Below are 16,717 nucleotides of genomic sequence, written 5' to 3' on the forward strand. Positions count from 1 at the left end.
CGCAGTTCATGCTCCTGAAGACTGGCCCAGAGAAGGAAAACCCGGAGCATTTTAACTGAACACCCGCCACTTCTCGTTGTTCTAACTTGGCCACTCACGAACAAGGGCAAATGCCGTTCATAAGGCTGACCGCCCCATGTACATGTGCCCTGTACCCAGCGAGACAGAGGCAGCCGTGGGCCCGTTTTACAGACAGGAAGCTGAGGCCTGGGCCGAGGTCGCCTGGGCAGCTCACAGCGGAGCTGGGCTCTGGTCCCTGCCAGCCTGACCTGCACAGTGAAGGACTGAGCGTGGGGAATACAGGCAGCGGGAGGTTTGTGCACCTGCTCTGCTGTGAGCGCGGCTGGAGTCTTCCAACCAGCAGGGACGGAAGGCCGAGGACTTGGCTCCTCTCTGGGGTAGCACAGGGTCCCCTAACATCCTTGGATGATGGAATAGCGCCTGCCCTGCCGCCACAGCTGGTGTGAGGCCCCAAGGCCCAGGGGCACCTACAAGGAGGTGCTCTCATGGGTCGTCCATGTCAGGGCCCGAGCCCTGGGGGGAGGCCCAGGACCCAGCGCGCCACTGTCAGCCGGAGGCCCCGGGGGCAGGGGCAGGGCTGGCTCAGGCTGGCGGCCACGTCACCCCGTCCCCCTCTGTTGCAGCTGGCCCTCCACTGCCAGCAGTTCTGGGCCATGTTCCTGAAGAAGGCCACCTACAGCTGGCGCGAGTGGAAGGTGGCGGCGGCCCAGGTCCTGGTACCCGTGACGTGCCTCACCCTGGCCCTCCTGGCCATCAACTACTCCTCCGAGATCTTCGACGACCCCCTCCTGAAGCTGACCCTGGGCGAGTACGGCCACACCGTCGTGCCCTTCTCGGTCCCCGGGACCTCTCGGCTGGATCAGCAGCTGTCGGAGCATCTGAAAGACATGCTGCAGGCCGAGGGCCAGGAGCCTCGAGAGGTGCTGGGTAAGGGGCATCTCAGGGGGGTGTCCTGGGGGGCTCGGGGGCGTGGCTTGTGCTGGCAGAGGCCCCTTCTCACCCATGTGGAGGTGCAGAAGGAAGAGCTTGTGGCTATGGGGGTGCCCCCCAGGCCTGCAGCCTTGGGTCCTGTGGCTCCCACCCCGTGGCCCCACAGCCCCGGACAGCGTGTGGGTGGAAGGTGATGTGTCCTTTCTATGGTTCCTGCGGCCCTTCAGGACAGGCACTCAGAGCGGGGCCTTGGCGGGCTGCCGGCCTTGAGCCAGTCATCCACGCCACTGACCCTGCCGTTGCCCCTGCCGCCACCACACAGGTGACCTGGAGGAGTTCCTGATTTTCAGGGCCTCAGTGGAGGGGGGCGGCTTCAACGAGCGGTGCCTGGTGGCAGCGTCCTTCAGAGACACGGGCGAGCGCACGGTCATCACCGCCCTGTTCAACAACCAAGCGTACCACTCCCCAGCCACTGCGCTGGCCGTCGTGGACAACCTCCTGTTCAAGCTGCTGTGTGGCCCCCGGGCCTCCATCATGGTGTCCAACTTCCCCCAGCCCCGGAGCGCCCTACAGGCTGCCAAGGATCAGTTCAATGAGTATGTGCCCTGTCCCACCCCCTCAGGACCCCATCCCCAAGTGCTCAGGACCTGCTCCTAGCACCAGGACTGACCGCCTCCACACCGGAGGCACTGCTGGGCTCCTCCCACGGGGACCCCAACCCCACAGCCTCCCCAGCCTTCCACATAAAACCTTTCCTGGGACAGCTGAGACTTTGGGGAGACCCCAGCCCACACACACTTAGGCCCCACCGGCGACTCCTGTGGATCTGGAGGGTGCTGCACCCTCTTCCCAAATCTGCACCCAGCGCTTGCCGATCTATGTCCTGGGGGTACGGCCTTCAGTGCCCGGCATGCGTGTGTGTCGCTGCCCCTCAGTGGCCTCAAGTCTGGGACCATCTCAGGCATCTCTGTCCTTGGCCTTGTCACCTTCATGGTGTAAGACTCTCCTCTTCCCGATTGCAGAGCCCCTAGACCTCTGGGGACTGTCCAGATGAAACCAGAAAAGTCTGTTTATTGCAGAACTGTCACCCCACCTCAGGGCAGTTCATTGATGGGGCTTTCATCGCCACCTCCCACTTTAGACTGCCTCCTGGCCCTTCGGTGTCCTCCTCCCCCTCCGCCCCCTCTCGACCCCACTGTGAAAGCAGAGACTGGGTGGCAGTCCTCTGTTCTCGCTGCACCAGGGGTCAGGCTGGGGAGTCGGGCTTAGCATGGTGAAAGTGGATGAGAACAGGAGTTTTTTTTTTGCTGAAACAGCTCTAAGAGATATGACCCACCTGCCATATGGTTCTGTGGTTCACGATGCACAATCGAATGGTTTCTAGTACATTGAGTGATGGAGCCATCACCACAATATAGTTTTATCGAATGTTTTCATTATCTTCAAGGAACCGTGGCTCCGTGGCAGTCACTCCCCGTTCCTCTTCCCTCTACCTCTAAGCAGCCGGGAGTCCACTCTCTGTCCCCGTGGTTTGCCTGTCCTGGACATTTCCCGTAGGTGGAATCAGACACCGTGTGGCCTTGAGTGACTGGCTTTCACTCTCGAGTCTCATCTACATGTGCCAGCACTTCATCAGTTCAGAGCATTCCCCACCCCAGCACGGCGTGTTGAAACGTTCAGGGGGTGGGGAGGGGGCAGTTTAAGCTACAGAATGGTGCTGTTGGCCCTGGTCTCTGATAGGTGTTGCTGGCACCTGAAGGTCCTGCCCACTCAAGAATGAGAGTGGGGAGACTGCCACTACCCTGATGCCATGCCCAATGGCGGGTCTGACCTGGGCTGCCACAGAGCGGGGCGGAAGTGTCGGATCCACACCTGAGTGTGTGTGGGGAGTGGGTGCACAGGGAACGGAAGGCCACTGGGAGGGCGGCAGTGTCATCACTGTGGACCGGATGCCCAGAAGGGGAGCTGTTCCTGGGTGGGGTAGGGGGATGCAGTTTTCCTGGTATGGAGTCCCCTGAGGCTCTGGATTCTTCCTTAACCCTCTTTAGTGGCTGAGTCACTGCATCACCCGCTTTGGACAATAGTGAGCCAGCACTGGATGGCCCAGCTGCCAGGACGTGCTGTGCTCTATTCCTGACCTGTCTTGTGCCCTCCCTGCCTCCCGCCACAGGGGCCGGAAAGGATTCGACATCGCCCTCAACTTGCTGTTCGCCATGGCATTCCTGGCGAGCACATTCTCCATCCTAGCAGTCAGCGAGAGGGCCATCCAAGCCAAGCATGTGCAGTTCGTGAGTGGTGTCCACGTGGCTATTTTCTGGCTCTCGGCTCTGCTGTGGGACCTCCTGTCCTTCCTCATCCCCAGTCTGCTGCTGCTGGTGAGCTGCGTGGCGCTGGGGCCTTTCCCCGCGTCTGGGGTTGGGGGAAGCCCGCAGAATCACCCTGGGCTCCCAGCAGGTGCTGGCGGCTCCACCCCTGCTGCGGGAGGAGGGTGGGAAGGCCCTGGCAGCCCCACCCATCTTCACGCCCCTGCCTGTCTTCAGGCCGTGCCCCTCCTGTCTTCACCACCCTGACTGACCCTGCCCACCTTCACGCCCCACCTCCTCCCTTCTTTGCGCCCCACCTCCCGTCTTCGCGCCCCACCCCTCCACTCTTCACGCCCCGCCCCCCGACCTCTCCTCCTTTGGGAGGTGGGGCCTGGGGGCTGCTGGGCAGGGACTCACGCACCCTGTCTGTGCCGCTGCAGGTGGTGTTCAAGGCCTTCGACGTGCACGCCTTCACGCGGGACGGGCACGTGGCCGACGCCCTGCTGCTGCTCACGCTCTACGGCTGGGCCATCATCCCCCTCATGTACCTGATGAGCTTCTTTTTCTCTGGGGCGGCCACCGCCTACACGCGGCTGACCATATTCAACATCCTGTCGGGCATCGCCACCTTCCTCGTTGTCACCATCATGCGCATCCCAGGTGGGCGCCAGGAGCCAACCCCTTCACCCACTCCGTGACCCGCAGAGCCGCTCAACCAGCCGGCACCCTGGCCAGGCGTGCTGCAGCCGTTGTGCCCAGGCGGCCCTGCCCCACGGCACCCGTGCACCCACACCAGCAGGAGAGCAGGGCCGGTGCTGGATCCCTGGGGCAGGCACGGCTGAGCTGCGTGGGGAACTCCAGACACCAGCTCTTCCTGCACCTCACATACAGGTGCAGTGTGTCCTCCCGTGCTGACTGGCCTGTGCTTCCTCCCCACAGCGGTCAAGTTAGAAGAACTTTCCAGAACCCTGGACCGCGTGTTCCTGGTGCTTCCCAACCACTGCTTGGGGATGGCAGTGAGCAACTTCTACGAGAACTACGAAACCAGACGGTACTGCACCTCCTCCGACGTGGCGGCCCACTACTGCCGGAAATACAGTGAGTGTCCAGGCCTTACTCCGGACAGCTGAACCCCTCGCAGGCACAAGGGCCACCTCGAAGGTGAAGCCGCCAAAATGCGGGCAGTGCTTGGGTCCCCATGTGGCTGTGACACACCCTTAGAGGCCCAGTGGGCCCCACCGGTGCAGCCTTCACCCAGGGGTTGGGCACAGGCACTTCGGGGTCGTGAGAGAGGACTGGGGGGGCTGGGACCCCCCAGAGGGGAGGGGCGCTCCAAGCCACGGGTGCAGCACCCTGTCCCGTGTTTCACAGACATCCAGTACCAAGAGAACTTCTACGCGTGGAGCACCCCGGGGGTCGGCAGGTTCGTGACCTCCATGGCCGCCTCAGGGTTTGCCTACCTCACCCTGCTCTTCCTCGTGGAGGCCGACCTGCTATGGAGGCTGAAGACCTGCCTGTGTGCCTTCCAGAGGAGGCGGGCACTGGTGAGTGGCCCGTTGGGCCTCCAGCCGCTCTGCTGGGGGGCACCCTGCCACCGAGGTCGGCCTTCCTTGGGGCCACTGCGCAGGGAGTCCACCGGCAGTGCTCACAGCGTCCCCTGGGGCTCTCTGAAGCCATGGGTCGAGGGAGCCTGGGGCCTCGGGGATCTCAGTCTCCCCGGAGACCTGGGGGCCCCGGCGCCCTCGTGTTTGTCACATACATTTCTTCCCCAAACAAACAAAACCTGCCAAGACATCACTTGCAGGACAGGTGGCCCCAGGGCTAATGGGGCAAAGACACTAGGCTTTTCTAAGGAAAGGAGTGTGTGTTTCCTCGGGGCCAGTGTCAGCCCTGATGGCCGCTCAGCTCTCCTGGGAGAGAGTTGGGAGACCTGAGTTGGCCCGCGTGGGGCTGAAATGGGGTGAGCGGCCTGGGAGACCTTAGTTAGTTAGCTCTTCCTCCCACGGGAACGGACCCCTCGGGGGAGCTCACCCCGGCGGCTGTTTTCCAAACAACTAGACAGAAGTGTACACCCGGACGGCGGCGCTCCCTGAAGACCAGGACGTGATGGACGAAAGGAACCGCATCCTGTCCCCCAGCCTGGACTCCCTGCTGGACACACCTCTGATCATCAAAGAGCTCTCCAAGGTGAGGTGGCCCGCCCCGGCTGGCCCCGCCCCGGCTGGCCCCGCCCAGACTGCTCTGCTCCGCCCCACCCCGGCTGGCCCTGCCCTCGGCCTCCTGCCCCCACCTCCGCATGGCTGTGTTCTCCGCGCACGCGCAGGTGTATGAGCAGCGGGCGCCGCTCCTCGCTGTGGACAAGGTGTCCCTCGCGGTGCAGAAAGGGGAGTGCTTCGGCTTACTGGGCTTCAACGGAGCCGGGAAAACCACGACTTTCAAGATGCTGACCGGGGAGGAGACCATCACCTCTGGGGACGCCTTTGTTGGGGGCTACAGCATCAGCTCTGACATCGGGAAGGTGGGTGCGGCCAGAGAGGCAGGGATGAGGCTGGCCTCTGGCTCGAGGCTCAGGGACAGCAGGACGAGGCAGTGGCCGCGGCCAGAGCTAAGCAAGTGGTGGAGAGAGGAGTGAGGCTGTATCAGAGCACCCGGGGCTGGAAGGTACCAGGCGCGGCAGGCAGGAAGGCTGAGACTGGGTCCCCCCCAACCCCGGACTAGTGACATCTCTGGACCTGGGCACAGAGCGGCACCCATAGAATTCTGTCCTCTCAAAAGGACTCTAGTCTGTGTGCACAGTGATGGCAATGGTGCCCTGGGCCATTCAAACCAAGAACCAAAAGCTGGATGAAAGGTTAACCTTAAACCTCATGGTTGAGATCATGGAAGAGCGAGAGGCTTAGTGACGACCCCCAGCTGGAGTCTGCAAGCAGGAGCCACCCCTGCACAGAGGCCAGTCTGGCCCCTGAGACTTGGGCGTGGGTTAAGGACCTTATTGTGTGTAGGGGGCAGAAACGAAGAGCCACCCCTCTGAGTTAGCATGAAGCAGGCCATCCTGCTCCCGGGGACTGTGTGAACAGTTCCACGTGTGCTGAGCATGGCAGCGGAAGGAGCAGAGAAGGGCCTGTGCCTGGGAGTGACAGCATCTACTGAACCGGCATCAGGGGCTCCCAGTCAGCCATGCCACGACCACAGCACGCAGAGCACCCTCTCTGCAGGAAGGCTTTCATCCTGGACCTCCGAGAACCCCTCACGTAGTATTTCAAGGCCTGAACAGCACACAAGAAAAGCAGATAGAGGAGACCCCAGGCTGTGGCTGGAGCCTACAGACACCAGGGCTCTGTAGGGGGTCAAGCCCACCACTTTGGATTTGCAGTTAGCAGACCCAGATTATAAAACAACCGTGTTTCCTTTGTTCAGAGAAATAAACAAGATTGAAAAGGCATGCAAGGGAGAGGGATCTATAAATGTGGTCCAGGAAACGCAGGCCAGGGTGAGGAGCCTGAGACACATTTATTCTGTGCTTCAGTTGGAAGGGAGAGAATAGGGAAGAGATAGTAACTGCCATGGTCACAGCCAAGAAGGTCTCCAAACCAGTTAAGACCAGATCCTGGAAGCCTGAGAACCCAGAGGAGGTTAAAGAAAAAGAAATCCCATCTCTGGAATCCACAGAACCCAGGCATGCTTGTGCCCACCAGCTGCCGAACGTGGCTGGAGCTGGAGGCCAGCCATGCGGCGTTCTGGCTTTGCCGAATGTGGCCACTCACCCGAGACCAGCTGCCATGCCGTCTTCTTAGGCTACACCCTGCCCCAAAGGTGTCACCAACAAACATCTCTTAATAAAGGGAGAAAGGGAAGGTCCCAGCACACGTTAGGTGTTTGTTAAACATCCGATGAACTACAGAGTGGATATCTCTCAGCTGTAAAGCATTGTGTAGACATGGTCACTTTGTATAATCAATGCGTTCCTGTAGCCGTCCACCCCCCTGCTGCCCAGGGTAGACCAGGCTTTGGCCAGTCTCTGACCCCTGGTTTGGGGGCAGTCTGGGTCCCAGTGCTCCCAGCCCTCACTGAGCCAGGCAAGCCTCTCTAGTGTCCCCACCGAAGTGCCATTTGGCAAGTTTTGGCGGAGGGTAGCTGCCAGGGCCAGTGCACCAGCGAGGGACCACCTTGGGGAGATCTCCTGAGAGAAGGCTTCTGACCTACCAACTCCCTGCTGTGCTCCAACCCCAGGTGCGGCAGCGAATCGGCTACTGTCCCCAGTTCGATGCCCTGCTGGACCACATGACAGGCCGGGAGACCCTGGTCATGTTCGCCCGGCTCCGGGGCATCCCCGAGCGCCACATTGGCACATGCGTGGAGAACACGCTGCGGGGTCTGCTCCTGGAGCCGCACGCCAACAAGCTGGTCAGGATGTACAGGTGTGCCTCAGTCCCGGTGACCCCAGACCTTCCCAGGGTGGGGTTGGGGTATCCCTTACCATAGAGCAGGGGGCACACGGGTCAGGGACTCCCACCCGTTGTTCCATGACCCACAGGGATATGGCAGCAAGGCCCAGGCAGTGCTAGATGAGAAAGGCTACCCTGCAGGTGCTCCCCACTGGAGGCACGGCCAGGCCCCCAGTCAGGCCCCCTTGGGTGCAGACAGACAGTGGTACCGCTCTCTGGGGGTTGCAGGATGACCCCATGGGCACAGCTCTTGAGGGCCTCCTGCTTTGTGAGGTGGGCCTTCCAGGCACATTCACCTTGTTCTTCCCGGGGGCTCTGCCATCCCTGGGCTCCGTCCTCTGCTGGGACCTGGGACCCCACACTGTCAGCCTCACCTTTCCCCACGCCCCCTTGGCCTCAGCGGTGGCAACAAGCGCAAGCTCAGCACTGGCATTGCTCTGCTGGGAGAGCCCGCAGTCATCTTCCTGGATGAGCCATCCACTGGCATGGACCCTGTGGCCCGGCGTCTGCTCTGGGACACTGTGGCACGGGCCCGAGAGTCTGGCAAGGCCATCGTCATCACCTCCCACAGGTACAGCCAGGATGGGGGCTGTGGGCCGGGTGGGCCAGAAGGGGCTGGGTGGACAGAAGATCTGTCAGCCTCTGGTGAAGAGTCTGTGAGGCAAGTGGGCCACACCCTGAGCGTGGAATCAGGAACAGCTTGATCTGGGCGTCAGCACTTTCCTAGGTGCACGGTTTTGGCGTGGAGGGCAGGCATCAGCATTCCCCGCTGATATATCAGGCTCCGCCCCCTCTTCCCAGCATGGAGGAGTGTGAAGCCTTGTGCACCCGGCTGGCCATCATGGTGCAGGGTCAGTTCAAGTGCCTGGGCAGCCCACAGCACCTCAAGAGCAAGTTTGGCAGCGGCTACTCCCTGCGGGCCAAGATCCGGAGTGACGGGCAGCAGGAGGCCCTGGAGGAGTTCAAGGCGTTCGTGGGCCTGACCTTCCCAGGTATGTGCTGCAGAGGGCGCCGTGCGTCTGTGCATCCCTGAGCACTGGGACGGAACTCACGATTCCCGGGCCAACGCCACCCTCCCCTGGCCTCCAGCCTGGCCCTCGGGGACATGGTCTCTCCTTTGTGCAGGCAGCGTCCTGGAGGATGAGCACCAAGGGATGGTCCATTACCACCTGCCCGGCGATGACCTCAGCTGGGCGAAGGTGAGCTTGGGCCCCAGCAGGCCCCCAGCAGTCACTCCTTCTCCAGTCAGCTTTTTCCAAGGAACAATCACTTTCAGTTTCTGCTCTAACACTCACCCCAATACTTACTAGGTTTGGGGTGTTTATAGCCAAAATATCTGAGATGGGGGAAAAAAATTGGATGAAAAAGGGAACTTGCAGAGGGACTACAGCTGGGAAGAGTCAGGGTGGGGTGTGGCACCCAGGCCTGCTCACCCCACACAGGGGTGGGATTTCTGGTGCCCTTCCCATCCACTATGGCCAGAGGACCCCCAGACCCACTGAGGTACCAGGCCTTGCCTGGCTGACAGCGGCTTCTCCACTTCCCTAGGTGTTTGGCGTTCTGGAGAAGGCCACGGAGAAGTACGGGGTGGATGACTACTCCGTGAGCCAGACCTCACTGGAGCAGGTCTTCCTGAGCTTCGCCCACCTGCAGCCACCCACCGAGGACGCGGGTCCGTGAGAAGCCGAGCGCTCGGTGGGCGTCCTCTCCCTCTGCGCCCACCCCGCCCTGCACCTCTTTTCTGATCGCTGTTCTCTACGATGGAGATGAGAATCAAGGCACAGCATGGACCGGTGTGTCGCTGCCCTTGAGCCGAGAAGCAGCCCAGGCGGGCCTGCGTCTCAGGTGGTCCCGAGCCCGCTGTCCAGAATCACAATCATCTGTGCGGGCAGGCCGCGGGTCTGGGCCAAGGGCACAGCCACACCCCCACGTTCGCACCTGGTGAAGCGGGAGGCCAGCAGGCCGGGGCAGCCGGCTCATGGGCTGCCTGGGTATGGACAGTGGGGTGCCCGTCACCATCCCCAGGGGCCATGTGGCTGGATTAGGCTCTGAGGTCTTGGCTCCCAGCACGGCTGCGTGTCCTGGGAGCTCCTCTCCAGAGAGCATGGACGCTGCACCGGACAGAGCCAGCCCTGAACCCGGCGTCATCCCACCGGCATCTTCAAGGGGGACGCCACGGGCTGGGAAGCCAGTCGGGGACCACCTGGGGCCAAGTGGCTGTCCGTGGAGGGCACACCTAATGCGCAGTGATTGTCTGGAAAATAAAGGCTGGGAGAGAAGGCAACCGTGGTCTGTGAGTCACGAGATGGGCCCGCGGCCCTGGCACCCACCCAGCCCCAGACAAGCCTCCTGTATCAAGTTCTAGATGAGAGCAGGGGGATTTCCTGGTGGTCCGGCGGTTAAGACTCCACACTCCCAATGCAGGGGGGCTCAGGTTTGATCCCTGGTCGGGGAACAAAGATCCCACATGCTGCAAGGCATGGCCAAAAAAAAAAAAAAAACGCAAGAGCAAGAGCTCGTTTTTCTCAATTTGCAGTAAATTTACAGAACTCACTGCTGTGGAAGAAGCCTAAACTACAAGTACAAAAGCAGGTTGGCTAAATGGCCACTCGACAGACCCTCCATCCAGGGTGAGGAAAGAGGAAGGCAGGGTTGGTGGAGGAGGGTGTGGATCTGGGTGAGCCAGGGGCCTCTGGCTCCAGGGCTGCTCGTAGGCTCAACACCATTTTCCAGAAGTGTCTTCTTCGGCATCAGCTCCCTTTTGGTGGGTGCATCCTTATTTCTTACAGCTTTATAAATCCCTGTGATTTGAATCTCTGAGCCTTTTACAGTCCATTAGAATTCATGGGCTTAGAAAAGATTTGGTTTTGGTTCATCTGGTACAGTTTCAACTTTGCATTTTTATTAGTCTCTCGAAGTTTATGAATGCTGAAAATAATTTCCAGTAGCTGTCACTCTCCTTAAGGATCTTCAAAACATTCTCATTTAGTTACGTGTTATAAAAAAAATACACACAGGGGTGGTTGCAGCCCTGAACATTGCCCGGCAGCAAACATCCGAGAGGTGGGCTGCAGCTTGTCTGCAGGTGCGTGGCTGCTGCGGCCGGGTTGGGTTTGCCGGTTTCGAGTGGAGGAAAGAGGCCAGCAGGGCCGGGCTGCGTGTCCCCCAGCAGCCCTCTTGCAGGGCATCCTGGCCTTGTTTTTAACCTTAACCCCTACACTAAAAATTTAGAAATTCATCATTTTTCCCTTTGATGCCACAAAACATGGTGTGAGGAAAGGTGCTCAGGACTGAAGGACAGCGTGTGTGAGGCACACACACTGAGATCAGACGGCACAGGCCTGGGAAGAGGTGGGCTTGCTGATGGGAGATGAGGTGGAGACGCGCGGGAGACTGGCAGGACGAAAGCGGGGCTCTGGTGATCCGAAACCCTGTCAGCAGGCGTGGAAAGGAGGGTGTAGGCACAGCCTAGCTACAGCAGCGGGGACCAGAGGGGAGGCACATGGCAGGTGGGAGATGAACCACGCTGCCATGTGCCTCCCCTCTGGCACACTGGTGTCGCTTAGGAGACACCCCAAGAGCCGTTAGGGTCCATGTGGCACCCCCAGGTCATCTGTGAGGCTGCTGGGAACCCAGCATTGGAGCCACGTGTCCTCAAAGAACCAGAATTAGGGCCTCAGAAGCCTCCACCGCAGCCTTGGTGGTTTGCTTTGAGCTGTGGCAGCTCCAAGCCCAGGGTTGGGGGCAGGACCCACAGGCTCCCCAACAGGAGGGTCAGCCTGTTCCCCCCACCCTCACCCCCAGCATTGTCCACTCTACTCAGACCTCCCAGTCCAGACAGTCCCTAGAGATACTGGCCCCAAATGGCTGCCACATCCGCCAGGGCTGAGGTCATGCCTTCCTTGCCTGCACAGCCTGGTCTCAGCTCCCGAGGGCTAGAGATCACGACAGGGCTGACAGCCAGGGCTGTGGAAGAGTCCTGCCCGCAGTGTGGCTCAGCTGAGACCGTCGGTGGACACAGGGGCCATCCTTCAGCCTGACGGCTGCACCCAGAACCGAGGGCCCTCAGGAAGGAAGGGGAGGGCGATCATGCCCTGGGTCAGCGAGTGGGCCTGAGGTTGAGCCCCTCCTCTGCCTTCACCATGGGGAAGGGCTGCCAGGTAGATGGTCACCGGAGCAGCCCCTGTGGAATGAGACTGCACTGGGCCTGCTGCCTGCACACACCAGAAAACCACACTGCAGGGGTTTACAAAGGACAAGAGTTTATTTCTCTGCTGAGTACAAAGTCCAGAGAAGGCAGAAGTTCCGCACCGGTGGTCAAGGTCTCAGGGAGCCAGACTCCCCTGCCTGCTCCATCGAGGTATAAGCCTCTCTCCTCAAGGTCACTTTCCAGGGTCCAAGTTGCCACCAAAATCTGGGATGAGTGACCAGGAAGCAGGGGGCCGAGCAAAAGGGCAGAGCTCCTGACTGTTACATGCTCTGTGTCCCTGTCATCATCCAGAACGCAGGTTCATGTCTGCACCAGATGCAGGAAGCTGGGACACACAGTCTTATTTAGCCAGGCACCCCCCGCCAAAAGAACCCCCGATACCAGGAGACAACCGCAGTATCCGCAGTGACAGTGCTGGGCAGGCTGCCTCATAGAGGAAGTAACCGCCCCCCCCCATGCCTTCATTGTACACCTGGGCTGATGAGACCCCGCCTCAGCCAGGAAGACCCGGGTGTGGCCACTCTGCTGCTCTGTAGCCAAACCCCAGGGTCCACTTCCCCACCCCACCCCCGCCAGAGGGCCCTAGCCCTGGGCCTGCAAGGACTCAGAAAAGCAAAACTGGACAGTTTCTGGGCAAATTCCAACCCCAAATCTTTAGCCCAGCACTTGAGAGGAAGCCAAGGTCACCCCAGTCAGGTGACCTTGGGGGACCCCTGGGCCCAGACTCACAAAGCAGCAGAAAGACTGAGGCAGAGACAGCCCAGCAAAATGGGGGAGGGAGCCAAGGTCAGCACCTCCAGGGGAAGGCTGGAAGGCAGGTCCCAGGCACTCAAAGACCGGGAATGACCACACAGGCAGGTGGAGGAGGGGCCAGCCCCGCCTGCCTGGGCTGGACTCAACCCCAGCTCCGCTGAACTCAGTCCGGTCCTCAAACACAGGTGGCGTCCTAAGGCCCCAGGGCACTCAGACTTGACCATTGTGGGGCCAGAGCCTGGGAACAACAGCAGGGGACCGGGGTGGGGGTGGGGGTGGAGGGTTCCAAAAGTCTAGCCCACGGCTAGACTGCCAGCTCGGACAGTCAACTCCTGCGGCTCCATCTGAGGGACACCCCACACCAGCTGCTGTTCAGTTCACCTCTGGGGACCAGTGCAATGCTCGTGGCATGAGCTAGCAAGGCCCCCTTGGAACCCGCACACCCACCACACAGATTGGTCAGTGTGAAGGTGAGTGCCACCCACCCTCATCGACACCCCGCTGTCTGTGCTAGGGGTCCGAGCTACACCTGCAGACAGCCCATCCTGGCTTGAGAGAGGCTAAACTCCACCCCTTTCTGCATCAAGGAGAAGACCCACAGGGGTGCCACGAGGTACCCCCAACACCAAGGTCAGGGTTAGGTTATTCACCTGACTCCTCAGCTGAAGCCAGCAGGCCAAGTATACAGTGTCCACTCTCCAGACACAAGGCCCCATTCCCTGAACCCTAGCTCAGGCCTGACCCCAAGCTCCTGAAGTCCCTCTCCCTTCCCCAGGAGAGGGCAGGGCACCCTAAGCAGGGTTCAGGGTAAAGGTGGGCCAGGAGGCTGCCCGAGGAGGGGCATCAGGATGGCAGATCCCCACAGGTCCCACAGGAGAGACAGCCAGGAGGCAGCACAGCACCGCGCCGAGTCCCATCGTGCCTGACGGGCACACGTGGCCTGGGCTCCACGCTGGTGGCACTGAAGCTGGGGTCAGGCCCGCGGAGCGGGGGCCCAGCCTTCCTTCCTCAACACACAGGGTTGCCCAGGCCCCACTCCTGGGGCCCAGCCCACACCCCACGGGTGCCAGCATGAGAGGCCTCCAAGGTCGGAGAAGCCCCAAGTCCACTGGCTGCAGATGGCCAGAGCAGGCCTGGGGCCACAGTGGCTCACCCCGTGATGGGGCACACCTGCCCCCTTCCTTGGCCACGCCCTCCCTGTGCCCTGCCCCAGGGTGGGCAGCTCAGATATAGTGATACCTGGTGCGCCTGACCTCCCTGGGGCAGAAATGGACATGGGGTTCCAAGCATGAAAACCAGCACGAGCCCCCAAGCCCATCACTCAGTGGCCCCCGGGGCCTGCAGCCCCTCCTTTGGGCAGTCTGTGTCTCTCAGGGTCAGGGGGTGCTCAGGACCTGAAGCCCCCACACCGCGGAAACACAGAGCCAGGGAGGCCTCCCCACAACTACAGACCTCACAGCTGGCTGGCTCTTTCAGATCCAGCCTGGCTCCCGAGACGGACAGGCCAGCACCTCCCCCTGGGCACCTCCTCCTCCAAGGCTCCTTTGGGGGTTGCAGGCATTCACCCCTGCAGACAGGAGTCAGTCCCCTTTGACCCACCCCCTCCTCTAATGCCTCTCCCAGGGTCACCGATACATTACAACTGCCCTGACCCCACCCAAACCCCTTTCTTCTGCTTGGCTGGATCATGCCTGCCCTTGGCAGAGTCTGTCAGCAGTGGGCAGACATGCTTCCTTGACATGCTTTACAAGTGGATGCAAATGCCTGCTCAAAGCTCCTGTGTGGCCCTCATGACCTCCAACACAACCGAGGCACTCCCTGGCCCTTTCAGTGTGCAGGGTACCAACCTGCAAGGGCAGGCACTGCAGAGGCCGCCAGGCCCATAGCAGATAAAGGCAGGGGGACAGTATGCCTTGATGGGGGCATGCTCCTCAAAGTGAGTGGAGCCCTACATTATCAGCAGGTGGGCCTCGACCCCGGGGGTTAAGGAAGAGGGGCTCAGGACACTGGCCATGGCCACAGGATGCCTACGGTCTGGAGCTCCAGGCCTGGGGCTAGCTGCCCAGGGCCCTGACCAGGGAAGCCCTGCCCACCCCATCCATCAAACCTACACCAACCACCTCCTAAGGTCCCCAAAGGCCACAGCTCCCGGGCCTTCAATCTCCGTGGCCTCAGCAAGCTGGCACTGCGGGCTGGGTGGAAAGGAACCCAGGACTCCTGGAAGGCTGGAGTTGGGGGACCTCCAGAGTTTTATTTTCTCATGTTCCTTCCAAACACATCGTGCTGAGTCTCAAAATGGCAAAAGCCAAGATGCTCAAAATTTTAAAGCTCAACAGCTGATAACACACTTGATAATGAAATCAACAATATTTAGAAACAAATTGGATTAAATTCGTAAGTGAATAAATCATGCTTTTACATTTAATATAAAATGTGTTAAAAAAAAATTTACTTGCATGCCAAATTCTATTACTCTAGAGCATTAACAACAACAACAACAAAAAACCCAGATTCCAGATGGCTGTGCCTCCACCCTCCTTCTGCCATGGTGGTGATCACAGGCTTGCCCTATCCCCACTTTGGGTGTCACTGTGTCCCTGGGCAAAGGCTCTGGATTCCAAATCTTCCCGGCACACATTGACGTGGCACTGAATATGGGGCTCTGACATGCTGCTGTGGCTTCCTTATACACTTCGGGTGCTGCAGGCCTGATCCACCAAGGCCACCCCCACCCCCCCACAACACTGACCCTCTGGGCCTCTTCACTGGTGCAGGGCCTGAGCCACACTTCTGTCCCACATAAGCCTCCCTCAGTGGCCATGGCAGCTGTGACAGTGATGCAGAAATAAGTACCCCCCTCCCCAAATCTAAATGCAGAGGGGAACAGGGACCCAGACTGACTGCCAACTCCCACCTCCCAAGTATGCTGGTGCCAAGGCAGAGGACACAAAAGGCAGGCTGCCCACCCCCACCCTCCGCCCCCAGAACTGTCTTCCATCCCCAACTCCTCAGATGCCCCTCAGCCCAGGCTAGTTTTACGGGCACACTTGACACCTTGGACAGGGCCAGAGGAACTGGATGAATGGAAGGGGCCACCATCCACTGGCTGAGAAAACTATATGGAGAAGAAAGCAATGACTCGAAGACTTCAATCACAAATCAACCCATCCATCCGGAGCCACCAAGCCCCATGCTGGTCTGTCCTGTCCTTTCCCCTGATATTTGATCCATCTCCAAGCTACACTGGTTCCTTCCCCCACAAGAGGGCCTTGAATCTGTTCCCTTCTCTTCCTTGCGGCACCTACCATTTCACACGCCCGTCTAGAGTGGGAGCGCACCTTCTTCTCCCCCCACTAACAGTCACGAAACGTTGACTGCCTGCCAGGCGCAGCTCGGAGAGGGGAGGGACACAGAGGTAAACAAACCCGCAAGCCCTGGCCCGCTCAGCGCCAGGTTTTACTCCGACAGCCTCCTGCTTGGTCCTGGGCCTCTAACCCTCAGCTTCCTGCCTTTGCCAGAAGGCCCTGACAGTGCAGGATGAAGCCTTGGCGCGTATGTTGCACAGGTTCTCTGTTCCTCCAAACGCTAAACTCCACCTTCCTAGTCCCGGTTTCTTCCAAGAAGCCTTCGCACCATTTGTTCCTTCTGCCGAGCATGAAGGTAGGCCTCAGCGGCCTCAGGCCTTGTTCTACTGCAGGCCTCAGCGGCAGGGTCAGCTCCTCGGAGGCGCGTTCCCTTCTGCACACTGTCTTCCACCCTGCCTTCTGCAGCCCGCTCGTTCCGGCTACACTACCCCCTGCCTTGTCCTCCCGGTACAATTCCGCTGGCACAGAATCTGCGCATACAGGGTCACCCCTCACGCCATGAGCGGTAATTGCACGAACCCATCCCCGCAACTGCCCTGCTCGCGAAGCCGCCTCCGCCCTACGAGTGCCCACGGCAAGCCGCCAGAGCGTGCAGCGCCTGCGCACTCTTCCTCCAACCCCGCCGCCGGGCCGCCCGGGACCCTCCACGAAGCAGCGGGGTCCGGGGCCCAGCGACCCGGGACGCCGCCA

The 16,717-nt window shown here is 60.4% G+C and overlaps 1 protein-coding gene across 4 annotated transcripts in view; it reads left to right on the forward strand.

The window, feature by feature from the left end:
- Positions 1–10,003, forward strand: part of ABCA3 (ATP binding cassette subfamily A member 3) — a 41,424-nt gene extending 31,421 nt beyond the window's left edge. For all 4 annotated transcript variants that reach the window (XM_070362207.1, XM_070362210.1, XM_070362208.1 and 1 more), the window contains exons 22-34: positions 645–948; positions 1,274–1,547; positions 3,122–3,326; positions 3,695–3,914; positions 4,194–4,352; positions 4,626–4,798; positions 5,313–5,441; positions 5,578–5,772; positions 7,485–7,672; positions 8,100–8,270; positions 8,501–8,691; positions 8,825–8,898; positions 9,248–10,003. In XM_070362207.1, coding sequence (XP_070218308.1) covers positions 645–948; positions 1,274–1,547; positions 3,122–3,326; positions 3,695–3,914; positions 4,194–4,352; positions 4,626–4,798; positions 5,313–5,441; positions 5,578–5,772; positions 7,485–7,672; positions 8,100–8,270; positions 8,501–8,691; positions 8,825–8,898; positions 9,248–9,379 — 2,415 coding nt within the window. In that variant the 3' untranslated portion in view covers positions 9,380–10,003. The remainder of the gene's footprint in view (positions 1–644; positions 949–1,273; positions 1,548–3,121; positions 3,327–3,694; positions 3,915–4,193; positions 4,353–4,625; positions 4,799–5,312; positions 5,442–5,577; positions 5,773–7,484; positions 7,673–8,099; positions 8,271–8,500; positions 8,692–8,824; positions 8,899–9,247) is intronic.
- The last annotated feature ends 6,714 nt before the right edge of the window (positions 10,004–16,717 follow it).

The sequence above is a fragment of the Bos mutus genome, chromosome 25 (genome assembly GCF_027580195.1).
Source record: "Bos mutus isolate GX-2022 chromosome 25, NWIPB_WYAK_1.1, whole genome shotgun sequence".
NCBI classification, from domain to species: Eukaryota; Metazoa; Chordata; class Mammalia; order Artiodactyla; family Bovidae; genus Bos; species Bos mutus.